Raw genomic sequence first — 17,647 nt, forward strand, 5'->3', positions numbered from 1 at the left:
CATTAATTTTTTTAAAATTTTTTTGAGGAAACCCCATACTGTTTCCCACAGTGGCTGTACCATTTTGCATTCCCATCTACACTGCAAAAAGATTCCAATTTCTCTACATCCTCACCAATACTTGTTTTCTTTGTTTTTGATAGTAGCTATTCCTGATGGGTGTGAGGTGGTATTTCTGTTTTTGATTTGCGTTTCCCTAATGACTGCTGAAGTTTTTGCATCCTCTCATGTGTTTGTTGCACATTTGTTTGTATATCTTCTTCAGAGAAATGTCTGTTCAAGTTATTTGCTCATTTTAAAATCAGATTATTTTGTTTCTGAGTTGTAGGAATTCTTTATATATTCTGGATACTAATCCTTTATCAGAGGTGTGATTTGCCAATGTTTTTTCCCATTCCATGGTTTGATCATGTCCTTTGATACAGGCTTTAATTTTGATGAAGTCCAATTTACTTACTTTTACAGTTTTAGGTCTTGTGTTTAGGTATTTGATCCATTTTGAGTTAATTTTTGTATGCGGTTTATCCACTATCATTTTTTGCTTGAAATTTCAACATGTAGCAGAGATAACACAAAACAATTTAAGAACAAGATATTTCCATATTTCCACTCTAGGCTTTTAGCTTAATATATGTCTTTTGCTCCCTTCTGCAACACTTGCCCCCTACCAAGAAAAAGTCCATAAAAATGTGAGAAAACCAATGCAAAAATTTATATTTTATTTGAATTCAAAAAATTTAAAATTGCTTTCAAATTCAGGAAAGTACCATAATGCAGGACCCCAGGGGGAAGCCTCATATACAGAGACAGATAAATTAAATGTATATACTGCAGACAAGCCAAGATTTGTGTAGATTACATATTTACAGCACTTGATGTTTTCTGAAAACCATATTTATACATTTTATTACATTTACAAAAAGGCTTCCACTACCATTTACCTACAATAATGAAAAAAAAGTTTACACCTTTTTTCCTTTCTTTTTTGGTACTGTACAAACTTTGTATAATAAAAATATATCTCTGTACAAAAGATTTTTGTTTTTGTTTTTGTTTTACTTTTTTTTTTTCCTCATGGGATGGTGGTGGGTATGTGATGTGGATGGCAGGTGAAGGGCCTAGCCTGCCTGGTCCCTTCCACGCCTCTGGCGGTGGAGAGAAAATGCCAGTGCCCCACCAGCATGTGATCCTCGGGCCCTGGGACCTCACAGGGGACGTGGGTGAGGGCAAAGGCAGGGCGGAGGAGGAGTCCACCAGTTAGTCTGAGAGGGGTGTAAGAATGGAGAAGGGAGTGGCCAAGAACTTCCTGCATTTGTTTCCAGGGAAATAAAGAGAGGAGCATGTGACTGTGTTTGTCTGGGTCCTCTCCTGCCAAGCTCAGGGATGCTGTAACCCAGAGCGGGTGTGGGCAGCACTGAGCTCCTGTCACTGACCGTCCCAGGTGCTTCTGCTGGAACTCGACACCTTTCACTTTAGCCCACCTTAACATGAGTCAGATTGCATCATCGTCCCAACCCAGAATTTGCTTAAGAACCAGGTGTCCCTGCCATTCCACTCCCCCACATTTCTATTTGTTTGTTCAATATGTGATATGAACATCTGTCAGCATGTCACACATGCAACAGGTGCTGAAGCCCATGGGGACCTTCCCAAGGACTGAGAAAGTGGCTCTAAATGCCAGTGTGATTCCTAAACTCGTTAGCTTCCCAACAATACTTACATGTAAGTCATTAATGACCCAAGCACAATGAGACTCAAAATTAATAAAATCTACTTGGAAGGAGCTGGAGAGAATGTGATTTTCATCACTCCATTCTTTTGATCCATGAGCTCCCAGATCCTTTGTCTGCTATGGTGAGGGGCTGCTGGGAGCTAGAGGGGCTGCTGGGAGCTAGAAGCCAACACCAGGAGGCCGGAGGTCCTTGGTCCTTGGCCTGATGCTGCCCAGGTGGAGAGAACAGAATGAACCCAGTAAGGACACACAGGTGTCCTGCCTGACCCAGCAGCTCTGCACAGTTACACTGTAGAGGTTTACCTACTCCTTCCCATCTTTGGTGCCTCTTTAGGCCTGGGTTTCTGGCAGCTGGTATAGCGGACTTGGGAGTCAGACTGATCTGAGTTAGCATGCTGACTCCACAGTTACTGTGTGGCTTACATCTCTTCATTTTCTGAGCTTCCGTTTTCTCATTTATAAAATGGGAATAATAATTCCTATGTTTTGGATTGTTGTAAGGTCTAGAAATGATGCACCTAAAGTATCAGGCACAGAGAAGCTCCATATACGGCAGCCATTATTTTTTGTACACTGGTGTGGACTTGCTCTCCTGTCTCCTCCGCCACCTGCCCACTGCCTGCAGACCTGTTGTCCCTGTCTAGGCCAGAGTCTTGTTTCTGTTCTCTTTGTCAGTTGACAGCCAAACTTGACCCTGGGCTCATGGTCAGATTCTTGTTTGCCTCCCCTGACATGCCCTTCTTTTCCAAGGCTGCTGGGACCCAGAATGACTTTTTAATTCACTGGGTACAGAACGCAATACAATTCTTGTTGGAAAAAATAAACTGATTTCCAAACTATTTCTTAAGATGTTTTCCTGCCCTTGGGGTAATCCTTACTGTCAGTCTGCAGATGGGACTGTCCATTTGCAGACAGCTGGTCTCTGCATACTGATCACCAGGCATACATCCTGCTAGCACATTCACTAGGTCCTCACACACTGGGCAGGACAAGGTGTGCTGGTTTCAATGCTGACTGTGCATCCTCCTCTTCACATCTTCTTTGCGTTTGTGGGAAGCAGCACATGGGGCATCTTTCACACACATTTCTCTTAATTAAGCTTCTGTAGCCTCTTCCATAGGAGTCAAATGATGGACAGGTGTATGTGTTTGCATGTGCTCAGCCCACACACATGTGCTCATCCACATGATGCTTTGTTTTAAATCCATAAGCTTCCTTCCTCTGTCTGCAACCCCTCTTCCTCTGCTGCCCAAGGGGGGACAGAGCTGGAGTCCTCTTCAGTGTGGTGGGTACAGATGGTGGCAGGGTGAAGGCCCAAGTCCCAGCAGTAGCAGACACAGGCGGAGAGACAGACGAAGATGGGCACTGGGCGCTGTGCGCAGGGGAGCTCACTTCCTGTCCCCTGGAGAACTGGCACAAGCAGAGGACACCCAAGTTTGTAAAACACAAGAGGTGGGGGCAGGGGTGGGGAGCGGAACAGAGGAAGGCAAGAGAAAAGAGGCAAAGCAAAGAAGGAATAAAGGGGAAAAAGTAAAGAAAATCAGTTGCCTTGACCTTATATCTGATTTTTAATATTCCCATACAAGGGTGGGTGTAGGTAGGAAATACACAAAGAAGAACACATATTTCCTAATGTCATCTTTTTTGCTGGCATTACCCACTTATGCATTAGGCACAGGAGACCAGGGCTGAGGGGCCACCATAGTTTTAGAGGCCCAGGAAAATGTTTTAATTTTCTTTCAAAATCAGAAGGAAAAATTGGATATAAAAATAATAGACATGTAATAATGAGTTTAGCCTGGATTATATCCATCTGTATAACAACACAAATATCATGTTTAATTTTTTTTTTTTATGGAGGAAGGGGTCCATGAGAGTCATAACACAGCCTTGCCCGCTTACCCCTGACTCACTGACCCCATAGGCCTCAACGACTTCCCTGCGTGGGGTTCTTGTTTACATTTCAGCTGTTCTTGTTAGGCATCATTTGAATTTATCACCTAATGACTCACTTTAAATGTATGTTCTGGGTGATTTTTTTAATAAACCGTGTAAGCCAAGGAACCCTTTCTCAGTGCTCCAGCTCTGGGCAGGGCAAAGTGGGCAGAGGGGCCCCACAGGAGAGCTGTGGGCTGGGTGGAATGTTCCAAGGCCCTGGATATTGGGGCAGGGGGTGGGAGTGGGGGGCAATGCTGAGGGCTGCCTAGACTTGGAACCGCCAACCTCAGAGGTCCCAGAGGTGAAATAATGTGCACGTAGCAGAGCCAGGACACGCAGCAGGGGTGGGGGCAGGGGCATGGAGGCCATGGGTCATTCTTGTTTCTTTCTTATACTGTTCAATAATTCAGCAACCCAAAGTTCAGAGTCATTACTGATCACCCCTAAGGCCTGATTTAGGTCATTAGAGGGATTTTACTTCTCTTTTGCTTTTTGTTTGTGAGTTGAGTAGGAAAAATGTAGGAAAAAGTAAAGTTGGGGCATACAGATGAAACCTCAGAACTAATTTTGGCCTGTTAAAATGATCCCACTAGAATAACTGCTTTTTCTTTATGTTTGTTTTGGAAAACGTAAAAGGATGTGGAAAAACTCAACACATGAATTATTTGTATTCACTTGTTGCCTTAACATATTTTGAAAATAATTTTTATCTCTTTATGTTTCAATTATCTTAATACCTACAATTTTAAGCTCAGACTTAAGCAAGAGAAATGATCTAGAGGGTAAAAATTGAACTCAGGGGAGGGGTGACCAGGGTGCAGCACAGCAGGGGGTCAAAAATCAGGTACTTGTGGGCCACACGGCTGACTGGCTGAGTGATTTTGGACTCAGGCTGAAGCTGTGACAATCTTCCTGGAGTTGTTGTGAGGGTGAAACGAAGTAACACGCGTCAGGGACCAGACAATCCATGCTCGGCTACTCTCACTTTTTAATCCCCTTGGTACTTATTGTTTCAGCCATTCCCATCAGCCCAACCCTGGCAGCCTCACTCACAGGATCCTGTTTCCTCGATGACCTGTCAACGTGTCTGGCCAGATATACCCATCGCGTACACTGCCATAAATAGGAGCTTGGGAAGGGAGAGCTGGCAGAAGCCTTAGGTTTTGGTTGCCAACACACTAGGCTGGCTTTCCCTTGTCCTGTTGGAATCCCCATCTCTCTGGGCCCTGAGACCCTTCTCCCCAGAGACTTCCAGCCCCTCTAAGGCTGGAGGAGGTACCTGAGAGGGGGCACCTGACTTCCCCAGAACATGGGAGCTTACAGGGGCTGCAGCTTGAACATCCTATTGGGGCAATTCCCGCAGGGTCCCACCTCCCAGAGGAAGTGGGTATCAGCAAGGAGGGACACAATGCCTTCTCCACCTAACCAGCTCAAGGAGTGGCAATGCCTTCTAGATCTGTCAGCTCCTCCCTGGAGGGCCTGTCATATGCATGCATGTGAGTGGGTGAGAGTGTCTTGGTGTCCATCCGTGAGCCTCAGTGTGTGCATCTGCCCCTGGGTCCTCTCTTGTCCAGTGACAGGCATTGTGTCAGCCCATTTATCATGCCTTAGGTGATGGTTAACTTTATATGTCAACTTGCCTACGCTCTGGCCAAACCAGTCTAGATATTGCTGTGAATGTTTTTTTTTTAGATGTGTTACTACTGAAATCAGTAGACTCTGAGTAAAGTACATTGCCCCCAGATGCGGTGGGCCTCACCCAATCAGTTGAAGGCTTTAAGGAAAAGACTGAGGTTCCTTGAAGAAGGAAATCTGCCCCCAGACTGCCTTTGGACTTGTGAGTGCATCAACTCCTGGTGAACTCTCCAGCCTCAAGGCCTCCCCTGTGGACTTCAGACTTGCTAGCCCCACAATAGTGTGAGCCAATTCCCTAAAATAAATCTCTCCCTTTCTGTGTATTTATACAATCTATACACACACAGACACACACACACACACACACACACACACACACATATACACACACATACACACATATCTCTATAAGTATCTATTAGACATATACACATGGCTCTATATATATAGATATGTCTATATAGAGGTGTCAATATATATGTTAGTATATATGTATATACACACATATACGTGTATGTGCATTTTATGAACGTATTCTGTATACATACATATGCCTCTGGAAAGCCCTGACCAATACACAGTACTCGGATATTTTGCTGGGCCCAGGGGCTAGGAGCAGTCTGGAGCTGGCCTCCTGGGATTTGATTCCCACCCTGCTACTTATTAGCTGTGTGGTCTCGGTCACGTTAATTCCTTTTCTGCACCTCAGTGGCCTGAGGCAATGCCCTGCCCACACCTGGCACACGTAGCCCTCTGCACAGTCCTCCTAACTGGGCGTGTGAGTCTCGTGCGCCTGCGCGGGCAGCGGCTGCAGCCCGCCCCGTCCCCACCCACTCACCGGCTGCAGGGCGGGGCTCTCGGTGGCGGCGGCGGCGGCAGCCAGGACCGGGGGCTATACCGCTGTACACACCGTGCTGACCGTGAACTCCGCCTCGGTGGCCATGATGTCTGTGGGCTGGATGTTGCGGTCGTACATTGGGTTCTCAAAGGTGGCCCGGACATTTGTGTTCTCGTGGCCAGCATAGCCATTGAACGGAACTTTGGGTCTTCTCCTGGGATGGGGGAGAGAGTGACCACGACGTAAAAGGAGCGAACCACTCGCTCGCAGGAACATGCCCCCTCATATGTATGAGGGGGAGGGAGGTTCTACCTTCCTTCCAGGTTACAGCTCTCGCGGGCCAAGAGGGCTCTGGGTGGGTCTGGCTCAGGGATGGGGCCCGTCACTGGTCTGGTCACCCCCCGGGCCCTGCGCCTCCTCGCGTCGCCGTACCTGTGCTTGTAGAGATAGAGCACGAAGCCTGCAATGATGAGGGCGATGAAAGGCACCAGGATTGCGGCTGCGACTGAGCTGCTGTTGGAAGCAAAGTGGCGGCCGATGGACTCGGGGTCTGACTCCAGCAGCCTGAGGTCTGCAAAGTCCCAGAGCACAAACCTCAGGTCTCGGCGCCGTCTGAGGGGACGGCCCCCAGCGGGCGCCGGCGGGTACCTGCCGCAGCCCAGCCGTGAGAGGCTCGGGTGCCCAGAGTCCACCCCCTCGGCCCGCACTCGGACATTCCCCTGGAGAGGGCTGGTCAGATGGTGGCCGAGGGCAGGGTTCCGAGCCGGGGCAGCCAGTCTGCGGGACAACCTGAAGCCGTGCTCTGCAGTGAACTCTTAAACGGATGCAGCCCTTGAGGAGTTTTGAAACTTCTTTGGCCACAGAAGCCTTTAATCAGACGACTCCTTACAAGGAAGCCAACACATAGAACAGGCGGAGGTGGAGCTGCTCTGTGGGCCTGGGAGAGGAGCTGCTGGAGCTTCTGCCTCGGAGGGTCTCCCCCCCACCACACGACCGGGAGAGCCCAGAACAGGGAGGCACTGCTGCCCCCAGGAAGGGCTCCCCCTGACCAGGGGGCCGAGGCTCTGCTGGGGGACAGGTCAGCCTCAGATTGGAGTCAGCGGGGAAGCCAGAGCAAGAACTCCTGTTTCCTGAGGCATCTCTAGTGAGTAAGGCTGAGGGGCCAGGGGAACTGTCTTCAAGTATTTGAAGGGCTGCTGTATGGGAGAGAGAGGTCTGACTCCATACAGCTCAAGGGTAGAGCTAAGGGCTGAGGGAGGAGCAGGGTGGAGTGCGACGGTCAGGCGGTCAGGCCAGCAGATTCCTGCTTAAGACCAGAACTGAGAGAAAACACAGTGGATGGCCTTCGCAGGCCCGGGGCCCTGGGAGTGGGGGGCCAGTCCCCGGGGTACACAGCTGGCTCTGGAGCACCCATGTCTGCTTCCTGTCTCACTTCCACAGTTTCCAGAAACCAGGGCCCCTTCTCCCATTAGAATTTGAGGCTCAGCACCCAGAGGTTCTGGGTCAAGGCCAGTTTCGGAAGCGAGAACATGTGACCCTGATGGCGTGCAGCACACAGGGTAAAATGCCAGGGAAGAACGGGGGGAAACCTCCTCCATGCTGTTTTCTCATCTGTAAAATGAGGACTGCAATACCAACCTTCTGGGACTATGCGGGGCGGAAATGACAACATGAGCCGCCATGTCCCAAGAGCCCCACTTCTGACACGACTGTCTGGGTAAAGCCCACGGGCTGGCCCACCTCATGGTGTTGGGGAGGGGCTATAGCTGAGACCTAGTGTCCCTGAAGTTGGGGCTCTCAACTCAAGGGCTGAGCATGAAACTGGCAAAGGGTGAGAGTATCATGTATGCATGCTTGTTTCTGGGGAGATATTCTGTAGCTTTTATCAGAATCTCAAAGGCATCCTTGATTAAACAATGGTTGAGAACCCTGGTCTTTGACTGTAGAACTCCACCAACCCTCTGCCCAAGGTACAAGTTCCCCCTGCCCCCAAGAGCTCGCACTGCCAGGGGACATATACTAGTTACCAAGTCTTTGAAAGCCGAACTGCCCAAAGCCTTGGCCCTTGACTGAGCCTTGGTAGATGAAGGTGCCTCCCGAGGACTCTGAAGAGACCTGGATGGTGGGGAGCAGAGAGAGTGAGATGGAAGGCGTGCTAGAAGGAGCCAGAACTCCTGCTGGCCAGGCCAGGGACTCGCTCGCAGGAACATGCCATCAGGCGCTCTGATGTCACCCACCCGCCCATCACCTAGGCGGAGGCAGAGAGAGACTGACGTGCTGGGGGTGGGGCCGGGGCACCCACTGCTTGTGGGAGGTGGGGAGACACTGTATTTTCTAGTGGTTGAAACAATCTGTGCCTCAGTTTCTCATTTGTAAAATAGGAATACTAGCACCATAGAGTGGCTGTTAGGATTATATGAGTTAATATAGATAAAGCACTTAGAAACTTAATAGGCCCTAGATAGACGTTAGCTATTATTATTGTGATGAAAAAATGACTTTAGAGCCCCATGGAACAAACCAAACCATGACTAAAAGTATGTTAAATCCTACCTAGAGGATTTAACATACTTTGGAGAGCTCATCACAGCTCCGATAGCTATTAATTTTTTTGGGGGGGGTATAGTTGGGGACATCAGTCCTGCTGGCTCTCTCTGCCACTGTGCCTCCACAATGCACATGTGACAGGCGCAGTCACTGAAATGTGCAGCCTGTGGACTGCTCAGCCAAGGGTGTGCTTTGATGATGCTTGTGCTACTGGTGGACCTTCCAACTCATGCTCCCTCCCCGGGGTGGAGCCCTCTGTACCCCAAACATGCTGTGGATGGGCACAGTAGTGCCTGATGGTTGGCTATTGTCCTAGGCAGTCCTCCAGCTGTGCCCGGTCCTCTAGGACTCCATGCCCCTCTAGCCTCTGTCCTGTTCTCTGAGCGCCATCTCCTAACTTTGACCCTGTTCTCTCATCTCTGACAACCCTCCTTGCATGGTGGAGTCTGTTGTTCTTGCATAGCTTTTGCACTCCTACCACCAAAGCCAGATGGCACTTGGATACCCAAGAAGGTCCACAGGATAGTCTCAAGAATACCAAAGAACTAAGTGTATGTGCCAGCCCATGGGGCAGCCATTTGCCTCTCCTTATGTGTTTACAAAGCACGTCACTAAAGCCATAGTCTCCCAGCTGTCCTATCTATGAGGGCTCACCCTGCCTCCTCACTCTCTACTACTCTGGCCACGAAGACTTCTCCCTTCTGTTTCTAGCTTCCACAATTTAAGACAGAGAAGCCAAGGATGTGAGAGGCGATACTATGCCCCACTTCCCATCCTGTGAAATTGGAAGGTATGGGCATCACTGTGGATGTTCCTTGGAAGAGGAGCATCACTGTGGACCTGGCTTCCACCTCAAGAATGCCCTAGAATGTAGTAAGTCTTTCCCACAAGGGAACGCAAGAAAGTCATATCCCTTCCAGCATATCTTGGTTTCTCAAGCTGTCCTAAATCCCCCACAACCCACATCTTCAAATGTGAGTAGACGATTGAGGCAGGCATCTGGGACTCACTACCTTCTCCCAGGCCTTGCCACCATGCCAGTACCTTCAGCTTGCATGAACCCACTCTCATACTGCTGGCCTCCAGTTCCTCGTGTTTGGCTCTAACGTCTGATCCCACTGCATCCATACCACTCCGATGTGCGGAGCCTCTGAACTCACAGCCTACTGCCCCTTTCACCTTCACTTGTGCCCACTTCACTAGCAGGTGAGGGCTCTCTTGCTCCTAGTCCTTGCCCCACAGAAAACCTCCCGTTTCCACGTTGGTCCTAGGAGTTTCCACTCTCTTCTCCCTCTTCCTCCCTGTCAGCGATCTAGGATTTGGGAATGGGGCAAGGGCATGGGGCGGTCAAAGACTGTGGGAGACTCTGCTGAACTTACATGCCCATCTAAGGCCCAGTGATCATCTTTGAACTTATTCACAAAGATTTCCACAGGCCCTGTGATCTGGTAAACCTGCAGTAGGAGATGGAAATCTTCTTTCTTGTAAATTCCTGGAAAAAGAATGTCCAGAGGGTACACTTGAAAGATCTGGGAAAATTTCAAAATCCAAATTTGTGGGTACGTGGGTGTCAGTAGCTGAGTGGAATTTCAGGTACAGATGTTGATAACAATTTTCCAGGTATAACTGTCAGTAGGTAAACATATGTCACCCGTGAGTTTGTGCAGACTGAATGAAAGTAAATAGGAAGGTGAATACGTGCATTAATAAACAACAAGCCTGTGATTATGACCCTGTTTGCACTTGCAAGTTTGGGACTAAATTTAGTGACTGTGTTTTTGTACATGTTAATATGTCAGTAAATGCATGGGTACGCTTACAATTCACAGGGTGCAGGAACGCATGAGGCATGTAATATGGGAGTATGTGAATGTCTCCATGGCTGTGTCTTAGAGCAAATGAGCGAACAGACCCTTCAGTTGTGTTTGGGTGTGCATGCATGGGCTGTGTATTAATGCGTACACTCAGTCACTCCTGCGCATTCATTTATCTATCCATTTCATCAATAAACACTTGTTTTTCAAGATAGTAAGTTTTTCTGATAATTGAAAGACTGAAAATCAGGGAAATTTTGGAAAATGTAGAGATGCTGGAAGAATAAAAACCATTCCTGATCTTGCTACTAATAAATAGCCATTGTTAACATTTTGGTATTTCCAGTTTTTATGTAATACAAATAGCCCTGTAATGTGAACACCTTTTATTTATTTTCTACAGCTATTTCTTCTGATAAAAATTCTTAGAAGTATAATTAGTGGACCAATAATTTTCAAAGATCTTCATACAAATTGCCAAACTGTTTTCTAGGACTGCATTATTTTATACTTTGACTGTATCAGTGCCTGCACTGGACCATAACCAGTACTGAAGTTTATCACTTAAAAAAAAAATCTTAGTGGGATACATGGGAAATTATACTTTGTGTCTACTTTTAATTTTGTAGAATATTGATTAAAAATACTTTTTTTCTCTCATTTATTGACTATATTTTGGCTTCTGGGAATTCTCTGCCTCTGCTTTTAGTTCAGTTTTAGGGATGTCAGTCTCTTCTATTTATAAGAGTTCTTTGAGTGTTCAAGTTATTAATGTTTGTCCTCTAACCATTCTCTTTAGCCTCTGGTGCTTTTATCATGCAAACAAAGATGAATAGACGTGTTCTCGCTGCCCTGCCCACCAGAGAAGCCCAAGCCCGGCATGTGTGTACAATGCAGTGACAGTAGACTTTTTTTGCTCAGGGTGTGTGCCCATCCACCCCTACTACCCCCAGTTTCTTGTGGAGGTGGCCTGCTCCTCACCAGTCAAGTGCAGCTCCACACCGCTGTGGTCAATCATGGTGGCGTTGACCTTGCTGTTGACAACCTGGAAGCCAGTTACTCTGAGCATGGCTGGCTGCTTCTTCCCCTGGTATTCATAGGCCCCTTTCCACAGGGAATTCTTGGCAAAAACATCCCCAGGAACTAGAGGAATTGAGAACAGATGTGAGACAGACTTAAGTGTGTGTTGGTAAGACTTACGCCACTTGATGACTTGATCCCAGTTCACTCACACCTAACACAGGGAGGGTGGTGGAAGGCACTGGCCCTCTGTGTCCCCCTGTGTCTCAGAGTGCACGGGTGGAGGGAGAGAGAGAGAGAAGATGAGTAAGGGAAAGGGAGAGAACAAGAAAGGAAGAAAGAGAGAGAAAGAGAGTGAACCAGAAAGAACAGACAGAAGGAGAAAGAAGAAAAGGAAAGATGGAGAAAGGGAAAAAGAGAGGAGAGAGTCAGCACGTCAGTACCGTGTGGTGGCCAGGAACGAGGGCTAATGAATAATAAATCAGGCCAATCTGGAGTCTCATCCTGGCTGCCACTTATCGGTGGTCAGAGCATGTGCAAGAGCCTCCGCTTGCTCATCTGGAGGCCACACCTGTGCTGCTGTAAATGGGGCCATCCACTTGCCTCATCAAGGTCACTGTAGGGGTTAAATGATCTCACAGTGCAAACTGTATGTCACAGGATGTTGGGCACATAAAAGCACCTAATGAATGACAGCTCCTGAAAGTGTTATTTGTCCTTATAATAATTCTCTATGGCAAGTATGATGATCCCCTATTTTACCAGAAGGTAAACTGAAGCCCATGGGGTTAAAGCTCATTTGCCCAAGGACACAGGTGGTCAGTGGCCAAAATGGAAATTGAACTGAGTATGATGCCAAATGTAGTCTTCTTTCTTATATAACACACAGGCTAATGTAAAAGTATAAGGTTCAAAAAAGGATATGATGATCTATCATAATTTTGCATTGGTCAGGCCACGCCTGTAGGTCTGTGTCCAGTTCCGGACATCACACTTTGAGAGACACCTGTCTTAAAAATGTAACCATTTCCAGGAAACCTTCTAGGTCGGACCTGGGTCTATGTGTCTGTATGCCCACACACTGCCCATCCGGTGCCAGGAGGGGCTGTGGGCATCAGTGGCTCCAGATGTGATTCTGGCTCTGTCTTCTGGATGGTGTTTCCCTTCCCTCAGGCTTACTTCCTCCTGAAGCCTGCCTGGGGTTGAGAAGTGGGTGGGGAAATCTATGTGGCTCTACAGACAGTCTCCATGCCTTCCCTTAGTATGCAGAAACCCATGTGCTTCTGGGTAACCAGGTGAAGGAGGCAATACCAGTTTCTTCCGACAAGGATCTGGAGCACACATACCAGAGGCCTGGGTCAGCGGTGGCTCCCGGGCAGTGCTGATGGGTCTCCCACTGGGCCGGACCTCTGCTGGGGAAAGAGAATGGAAGACAACAGGCTCAACCTCTGGTCTACTCTCTATTGGAAGAATAATGGCCACTTCTCTGACATTAGGTCGATGGGTTCTTTGAGATCTTGCTTCGGACTTACTCTCTTAGTCCAGGAGGTGGATTGTTTTGATGATCTGGTGATGCGATTTATGGACACCTCTCAGAATAATAAAATGTAAGGAATTAAAAAAAATCAATTTTATCAATTACAGTCATTGATATATTAAACAAAGAATTAGGATATAGTTATATATATATAATTCTTTATTACTGTACTAAATAACAGGGTTTAGCAGTGGGTCCAGTAACTACCATTATCTTGGAGTCCTCAGGAACATAAATAATATTTCATGATATTGTTAACAATTATAACATAAAAGGAAAATCTCTGCAGCTTCTATTGGTGACAAAGTCTGTTGCCACTATGGATTTTTGTCTACATTCTAAATTAAAGGAAACGCTACATTTCGTTAAGAGGTAAAGCAATATAAAGATGTCTTTTTTCCCATCCTAGTATACAGATCTCCTGAATGGACCTTTTGAGGACCCTGGGTTGAAGAGCCCCATCCTGGACTCTGTTTTCTTCCCAGATGCCTGGCATGAAGGAAGACCATCCACCAATCAAAACTGAACTCGCTCAGCCCTGGTGGGCTTTCAGGGGACTGCTTCCTGCCCTTAGAGTGATGATAGTAAGACTGAGAAGCCCTCACGGGCAGAGGCAAAGACAAAAAGCTTTGGGCCTGAGCCAGCCAGCCTAGGTTTAGGTCCCAGCAAGTGCTACCTAATGACCGTGGGACCTGGGCTAATCACCTCACCTCTCAGAGTCTTCGTCTCCTCACATTTGAAACATGGAATGGTTCTAGTACATACTTCACAGGGCTATGCTGAATAAGCGAGTTTATGAACACGAAAGTCACCATCAATAAATGTTCATGTATTTTCTTCTTTTGCAGAGAAACAACAGAAATAATTGGCTTGTCACCAAGTAAGGGCAGACTCTTCCTATTCTCTCCTTTGAGAGGCTGCAGAATTTTAGCACACCCCTTCTCATGCCTGAGGTCAGCTTATGTTCAGGCACACAGAAGGCTGTGGAGAAATTTCCCACAGTAACTCAGTAAAGGTGCATTTCTGAACAAAATGCCTTTATTGTCTTAGATTTTATAAGATGAAGGGTGCAAAGAGGGAGAAAGCATTTTATGTGCCAGGTGCTGTGCTAGATACTTTATTCATGTTCTTTTATTTATTCCTCTCAAAACTGTGAGGTAGATTATTGTCTCCATTTTATAGAAGAGGAACTTGTTCAGCAATGAAGAGGCTTGTTTAGGACCATACAGTAAGGAGTTGAGATTCAACTGCATCTAAAACATTTCATATTTTTAAATATGAGTACATAATACCATCCAAAAGAATAAAATGCTTAAGAACAAATGTAACCAATGAAGTGTAACATTCATACACTTAAAAACATAAACATTCATATACCTAAATATATCAAAGGGAAAGAAATTAAAGATTTAATTAAGTAGAAAGACATCCCATACTCATAGATTGAAAGACTTAATATTGTTCACGGGGCAATACTGCCCAAAGTGACCTATAGATTCAGACAATCTCTATCAAAATCCCAGCTGTCTGTTTTGCAGAAATTGACAGTGCAATCCTAAAATTCACATAGAAACAAAAGGGCCCAGCATAGACAAAACAATCTTGAAAAAGAACAAAATAGAGAACCTATACTTCCCAATTTCAAAACTTACTACAAAACTATAGTAATAAGGACTGTGTGGTAATGGCACACGGCAGTGACATATCAGCGGATAAAACTGAGGATCCAGATACAAGCTCACACATTTATGGTCAATGATCTTTGACAAGGGTGCCAAGACAATTCAGTGAGGAGAGAATAGCTAGTCTTTTTAGCAAATGGTGCTGGGATGACTGGATATCCACATGCAAAAGCATGAATTTGGACCCCAAACTAACATCATAAAGGAAAAAAAGTCTCTCAAAATGAATCCAAGACCTAAATGTAAGAGCTAAAACTATAAAAGTTTTGGAAGAAAGCATAAGGATAAATCTTCATGACCTTGGATTAGGCAATGGTTTCTTAAATATGATAGCAAAATCACAAGCAAGCAAAATAGACAAAGTGGAGCTCATCAAACCCAAAAACTTTTGTACTTACAAGGACACCAACAAGAAAGTGAAAAGGTCCAAACTCATCAAATCGTATTTATTAGATATGTGCAGTTTCTGTATATCGATTGTATCTCTACAAGGGTGTAAAAAAAACACATCTGAAGAAAAAAAGAAAAAAGTTTAACAGGACTAAAATGGAGCTTAAAATGTGACAGACTAATTTATTTTAGATGATGAGTGACATAAAAGAGCTAGTACTGTAAATTTTTAAGAAAAGTAAAAAACAACCCACAAAATGGGAGAGAAGAGAATATTTGCAAATCATGTATGTGATAAGGCTCTTATATTCTAGATATATCAAGAATTCTTCTTGTAGGGACTCTGGATAACCAAGACGGTGACACAGGAGGTTTCTGAGCTCCCCTCATCCCACAGACACACTGAAACTACAGCTACACACAGATCAGTTCCCTCTGAGAAAATCAGAACTAGCTGAATGACTCCTACAGAAAGGCTAAGACACTCTTGCCGGAAACCCCACCCCTGGCACAGCACCCTGCAGTCAAGAGGGAACACTAACTTCCAGCTCCTCCCCGAAGAGTGAAGGGTTTGTACCACGCACCTAGCACCCTGCCTGAAGGTTGCTGTCCGGTGGATGGATGCCATCATCTGGCTCTGAAGGCCAATGGGCTTGCGTTCATGAGTCCCAGAGGACAGCAAACAAAGAAGCAATTTTTAAATTGGTGCAGTAGTAACACCTGTGGCTATACATCTGGGCTCAGGCCAGAGACAACAGCAAAAGTGCCCATCTCCCAGTTTGTTCGAATGCTTTGGGAGTTCATAATTTTCTGTGTTTGTTTCAAAAATAAAGTTCAAAAGCATACTTTTCCAACTGCTGCCTGAGGGACCAGCTTCTAATCAGCCTGCATTTAGGGGCTGACTACGATCCTCCCTGTTGGGACGCTGATGGGTCTTGGTACACCCTCAACTACTGAGAGCCACTAAGAACAAAGACTGTGGTTTGGACAATCACAAAAGTTTGAGGGGCAACCAGGAGCAGGCTGGGCTGATTGATCTATTGACATGAGACCAATTTGTCAAGATTGGGAGAGGTATCTGTTTTATCTATGGAGCAGAAATCTATAGAGAGAGTCAAGGAAAAGGAAGAAATAGGTAAATTTTCCAAACTGAGGAATAAGATAAATCTCTTGAAACTGGTCTTAATGAAATGAAGATAAGTGATTTACCTAACAATGAGTTCAAAATAATGGTCATAGAGATGCTCACTGAGGTCAGGAGAGCAAAGCACAAAGTGAGAATTTCAACAGAGATGGAAGAAAAAAGTACCAAATAGGAATCATAGAGCTGAAGACTATAATAGCTGAACTGAAAAACTCAATAGAAGGGTTCAATAGCAGGAGTTCACCTGGAAGAAAGATCTAATATAAAAACATATGAAAGTATACAACTTACTGGTAAAGATAAATATATGGTTAAATTCAGAATACTCTAATACTGTAAGAGTGTGGGTAAATCACTTATAAGTCTAGTAAAAAGGTTAAAAGACAAAAGTGTTAAAAATAACTATAATTGCAACAACTTGCTAATGGATACACTATATTAAAAGACAAATGTGACATCAAAAACAAAGATGTGGTGGGGGAATGTAAAAATGTAGAGCTTTTTATCCACTCAAAGTTAAGTTGTTACCTGCTTAAAAAAGACTGTTATGTTTTATTTAAACCTCATGGTAAAACAAAGCAAAACCTATAGTAGATACACAAAAGATACAGAGAAAAGAATCGAAACATACCACTACAGAAAATCATCAAATTCTGAAAGAAAAGAGTAAGAGAGGAAGAGAGGAACTAGAAAACAGCCAGAAAAAAATTAATAAAATGCCAATACTAAGTCCATATCTATCAATAATTACTTTAAATATATATGAATTAAGTACTCTAATCAAAAGAATGAATTAAAAAGAAACAGACCCAAACATATGCTGCCTACAAGAGAATGTATTTCAGTTTTAAGGACATGCAGACTGAAGCTGAAAGGCTAGAAAAGATTTTCCATGCAAATGGAACCGAAAGAAAGCAGGGTAGCTATATTTATATCAGACAAAATAGACTTTAAGCCAAAACCATAACAAGAGACAAATGATGTCATTACATAATGCTAAAGGGATCAATTCATCAAGAGAATATAACAACTACAAATATTTATGCACCCAATCTCAGAGCACCTGAATATATAAAGCAAATACTAACAGATCTGATGGGAGACATTGACAGCAATACAATAATAATAGGGGGTGTTAAAACCCACTTTCAACAATGGATAGATTATCCAGACAGAAAGTCAGCAAGGGAACAATGGACTTAAACTACACATTAGACTACTTGGACATAACACATGGAACATTCCATCCAATATCAGGAGAATGTTCATACTTCTCAAGTGCATATGGAATATTCTCTACAATAGATCATATGTTAGGCCACAAAAAAAGTTTTAATAAATTTAGGAAGACTGAAATTGTATTAAGCATC

At 45.1% G+C, this 17,647-nt stretch overlaps 1 protein-coding gene across 4 annotated transcripts in view; it reads right to left on the bottom strand.

The window, feature by feature from the left end:
* Positions 1–702: 702 nt before the first annotated feature.
* CSMD2 (CUB and Sushi multiple domains 2) overlaps positions 703–17,647 on the bottom strand; it is a 600,037-nt gene continuing 583,092 nt past the window's right edge. For 3 of the 4 annotated variants that reach the window (XM_073233614.1, XM_073233613.1, XM_073233612.1), the window contains 7 exons: positions 12,871–12,936; positions 11,486–11,647; positions 10,070–10,182; positions 8,171–8,258; positions 6,576–6,714; positions 6,144–6,357; positions 703–3,142 (listed from right to left, as the gene is read on the bottom strand). In XM_073233614.1, the coding sequence (XP_073089715.1) occupies positions 6,198–6,357; positions 6,576–6,714; positions 8,171–8,258; positions 10,070–10,182; positions 11,486–11,647; positions 12,871–12,936 (728 nt within the window). In that variant the 3' untranslated portion in view covers positions 703–3,142; positions 6,144–6,197. The remainder of the gene's footprint in view (positions 3,143–6,143; positions 6,358–6,575; positions 6,715–8,170; positions 8,259–10,069; positions 10,183–11,485; positions 11,648–12,870; positions 12,937–17,647) is intronic. The other variant, XM_037010709.2, reaches the window with a different exon arrangement.

The sequence above is a fragment of the Manis javanica genome, chromosome 4 (genome assembly GCF_040802235.1).
Source record: "Manis javanica isolate MJ-LG chromosome 4, MJ_LKY, whole genome shotgun sequence".
Taxonomy (NCBI): Eukaryota; Metazoa; Chordata; class Mammalia; order Pholidota; family Manidae; genus Manis; species Manis javanica.